Source organism: Paroedura picta, chromosome 1, assembly GCF_049243985.1.
Source record: "Paroedura picta isolate Pp20150507F chromosome 1, Ppicta_v3.0, whole genome shotgun sequence".
Lineage (NCBI taxonomy): Eukaryota > Metazoa > Chordata > Lepidosauria > Squamata > Gekkonidae > Paroedura > Paroedura picta.
The window spans coordinates 177,784,708-177,788,758 of record NC_135369.1 but is presented as its reverse complement, the minus strand read 5'-3'; the positions used below and the strand labels follow the sequence as shown (position 1 = coordinate 177,788,758).

General features: G+C 44.9%; 1 protein-coding gene across 3 annotated transcripts in view; it reads left to right on the top strand.

The window, feature by feature from the left end:
* The first annotated feature begins 2,429 nt into the window (after nt 1-2,429).
* Nucleotides 2,430-4,051, top strand: part of HAO1 (hydroxyacid oxidase 1) — a 30,328-nt gene continuing 28,706 nt past the window's right edge. For 2 of the 3 annotated variants that reach the window (XM_077313281.1, XM_077313274.1), the window contains exons 1-2: nt 2,474-2,660; nt 2,882-3,033. In XM_077313281.1, coding sequence (XP_077169396.1) covers nt 2,524-2,660; nt 2,882-3,033 — 289 coding nt within the window. In that variant the 5' untranslated portion in view covers nt 2,474-2,523. Of the gene's footprint in view, nt 2,661-2,881; nt 3,034-4,051 lie in introns of all 3 variants that reach the window. The other variant, XM_077313289.1, reaches the window with a different exon arrangement.

Genomic DNA, 4,051 nt, shown 5'->3' with positions numbered 1-4,051 from the left:
TTGCCCCCTCCCCCTCTTTCTGGCCTCTCCTATGGATTCTTTAAAGCAGGGGTAGTCAACCTGTGGTCCTCCAGTTGTTCATGGACTACAATTCCCATGAGCCCCTGCCAGAAAACGCTGGCAGGGGCTCATGGGAATTGTAGTCCATGGACGTCTGGAGGACCACAGGTTGACTACCCCTGCTTTAAAGCACAACCATCAACAATCAGGTAAATATGGGGATGCAAACTTTGATTGAGGTATTGGTAGCATGTGAATTGTGCGATCCCCTGAAGTAAGGTGACCAGATTTTAACATTGGTAAAGTGGGACACCATTGACCGGGGGGGGGGGGCGTTTTCTTGATTAAAAATGTGGTCTATAGGGAGCAACAAAAAGTTTCATAGAATGCAAAAATAGTATTGTAATATATATTTTTTAATTTCAACATAAGTACAATTTGCCAGGTTCCCCCAGATGTCCCTCTAAAAGTGAGACAATCTGGTCACCTTACCCTAAAGTCCTGTTTGAATGCTTGCCAGACCAAGGCTGTAAATAATTATGCAGTAAACAAATTGGTTTTTCAGATACTTGACTAGACAGACCAAGACATAGATCAGCCTTTCTCAACTTTCTTACCATTGAGAAACCCCTGAAACATTCTTCAGGTTTTGAGAAACCCCAGAAATGGCACGATCATGCAGAATTTGGCTGGGAATCAGAGCTGTGGACACGCCCACCTGGAGCTCCTCCCCTTCCCTCCTCTTCCAGGCCCATCATTGGCCATTTTGGGAGGGGGGCAGGTCTACATGACCCATATGTGGTCATATCACCTGATAAGTGTTCAACAAAATTAAAAAATATATTAAAAATTAGCTCCCATCCATTCAGGACACCTTTTCAAGGCCATCAAGAAACCCCTGCCATAGATCGAAATGGACCACAATAACAAAAGGTTTATTTAACAGGAAATAAAGTAGTTAGTGTAAATTCTTTATGTAAGGTGCAACTGGCTCTCAACTTCACCCCCATAGGATAGAAACTTTCTTCAAAGAGTAACCACTTGGTAGCTGTCCCAGTTAATTTATTATTTTTATTAGATTTATAGGTCGCCCCTCCCCGCGTCGGGCTTGAGGAGGCTTACAAAATAAATAAAACATTCTTAATCAAAATTTAAGTATCCTACAATTAAAGCTCCAAACCCAATGAGCTTTTGATAAGGCAAGTCTCCAAAGACTCTTGAGTAAATTTAGTAGATGTGATAAGAGGATAAAACAGCCAATATTGTAATGCCCCTTTATAGGTCTATGGCAGCAGTCTCCAACCTTTTTATCACGGGGGACTAGTCAGTGCTTAACAATTCTACTGAAGCCCGGGGGGGGTAGTCTTTTGCTGAGGGATGCCACCACCCGAAGCCCCTGCTCCACTTGCTTTCCTGCCGGCACCCCTGACTTCCCACCACCCACTGGGGGGCGCTGCCAGCAGCAGCAGCTGCTCAGTGCCACGCCGAGGGGGAGCACCAAAGGTGAGCTGGCGGCATATTGGCAGGGCAACCACCAAGGCAGCAGCCAGGGAGGAGGACGAGGAGGAGCCGCGGCCCAGTACCGACTGATCCATGGACCAGTACCGGTCACCAGACCGGTGGTTGGGGACCACTGGTCTATGGTACAGCCATGACATGTCCATGGAAGTGCAATCACCACCCATGTTAACAGTTTCAAGGAGGAATGGGCGGGAGAGACAGGAGGCAGATTAAGGTGGGAGGAGGTGTGCAGGCTCTGCCACCTCCCAGGTGCAGAAACCATGAAAGATGCTCAGGAGGGAGGAAGGGGGAGCAGTGTGAGTGACCAGTTCCCTAGCTTGTGCCAAGTCCATTACAACAACAGGAGGAGAAAGGCCACAGACTCCCCTCTGCATCTCCTGTGGACTCCTGCATGGTTCCTTCCCAAAGGACTAATCCTAACAGAGATTAGGCTGACACAAGAACCGGAAGAAGGCTTTTTCCTACTGCTTCTGGTTATCAAATTCCTTTCCAGCAGGAATGAACTTGGTACCATTCCTTCAAACTGTCTGGATCAATATTTTCCAGAAGGCCTTTTAGATTGCAGTGGACCAAACTTATTACATTTATTTGTCTGTGTCATTTTGTTCTCAGATGTCGTTAATTTTGTCTTGATCTTTTAAAAGTGGCTGTCTTTTAGCCTGTTGCGAAGTGCCTTGAGGATCTTTGGGTAGAAAGAGAAAGTGTCTTCATTGGGAAACTGCTTAAGCTCAGGGTTTGGCAAAGCACCCCCAACTCCCACTATCTTGAATTGCGCGTCCAAATATTCTTTTGCTTTCTGAACTGATCGACGCGCATGAGGGTCGCATCCTGGTTGGGTGAATGAAAAATTTGTGTCAAAGTCCGGTGCAGGAGTCCAGAATGTCAACAAGTGCTTGCCTCATTACTGTACAGTCTACTTTGCTGACATTTAATGATTCACAGGCAGAAGAACAGCCTTTTCCAACAGCCTGAGAAGCAAAGCCCAAAAGAGGAGTCCGCACCATGTCAGGAAGACCAGTTTGTATTGCTGACTTTGAACAGCATGCAAAAGAAGTTCTTCCAAAATCTGTGTATGATTATTACAGGTCCGGGGCTGATGACCAGCAGACATTAGCAGAAAATGTAGACGCATTTTCGAGGTGAGCTGTGGGGCAGAAATTAGTGAATAAGAATGACCTATTTAAGCCACTGAGCTAGTCTTATGATGGGGTGGTGGAAGGAAGGAGCAAATTGTCCATGGGAGTTTGAGAGCCAGCTTGGTGTTGTGGTTAAGAGCAGTGGCCTCTAATCTGGAGAACTGGGTTTGATTCCCCCCTCCTCCACATGCAGCCAGCTGGGTGACCATTTGCATTTATGCCAGATTAAAACTGTATCCCCGGATGCTGAGGGACGTGTCTGCTTTGGACCTGTCAACTTCCATCTTGGGTCAACGAGTCAGCATGCCAATCTGTGTGGGAGCGACCGCGATGCAGCGCATGGCTCATACAGATGGTGAGGTAGCTACTGTCAGAGGTAAGCCATCACAGCAGTGTGTTCCTTTGAAAGGCAGAATGTGAGTCTACAAATGAGTCTTCCTTAATTTCTGAAATTTTATTTTCTGTGGCCTTAAGTCTGTGATAAGTCTGTTATCACAGGATAAGTCTGTTATCCCTGCAGGATCTTCCATCTTTCTGCAGGGCCTGCAAAACGGAGCTCTTCCGCTACGTCGTTGGTTGAGGCCAGGCGACACAGAAGATCAGGTCCCCCCATAGGATAGGAGCAGCAGTAGCAAATGTCAACAGCACCCTCTTTCTCCCTCCCCTCCAGTATGTCAGAGTTGGGATAGTTATTTATTGTTTTCCGCCACATCTTTGTTTTGCATTGTTGTATTATGTATGGGATTTTATAGGGGTTTTTATTGGGGTTAGGTTGTGACTTGCCTCGAACCTACAGGGAGAGGCATGTAATAAATACAACAACAACAACAACAATAACCATGAAACAAACAGAAAACACAATTTGGGTTAGTTACTAATTAGAAATAGTGTGTACCTGTATTTTAAATTCGGGATGACAAATAGGGGGGGACCCACAAGAACTCACTGGATGGGGGAACAGAAATCTCATCTACCCATGGCTGTACACCCAACTCCCCATTCTGTGCCTGTACATATTTGATACATTTTTTAAACTGATAGAACACAGTTCAATTCCACATAGCATGTACACGGTGCAATTCATAACTAAGACAACCAATCTGACTAACATATTTTACATATTGCATATTTACAAAGGAATCACAGTTTAAATTGTTGATTTTAACAGTCTAAGTGGTGCTATTAATGTGAGCAATCTTTTTCCTTATCTCCTGTTTTGAAGTTAACTGAAAATTTCCTATGAAATTCTTGCGGTTTAGTGACAAAATAGTGTACGGGAGATAGAGATAGGAGATTGTGGATAAGAGAAAGAGCAATGTTAGCCTAGAAGGGAAATGGTTAAACAATGGTAATTGGTGAGATGCAGTAAACTCAGAAAACTTTTACATAATTGC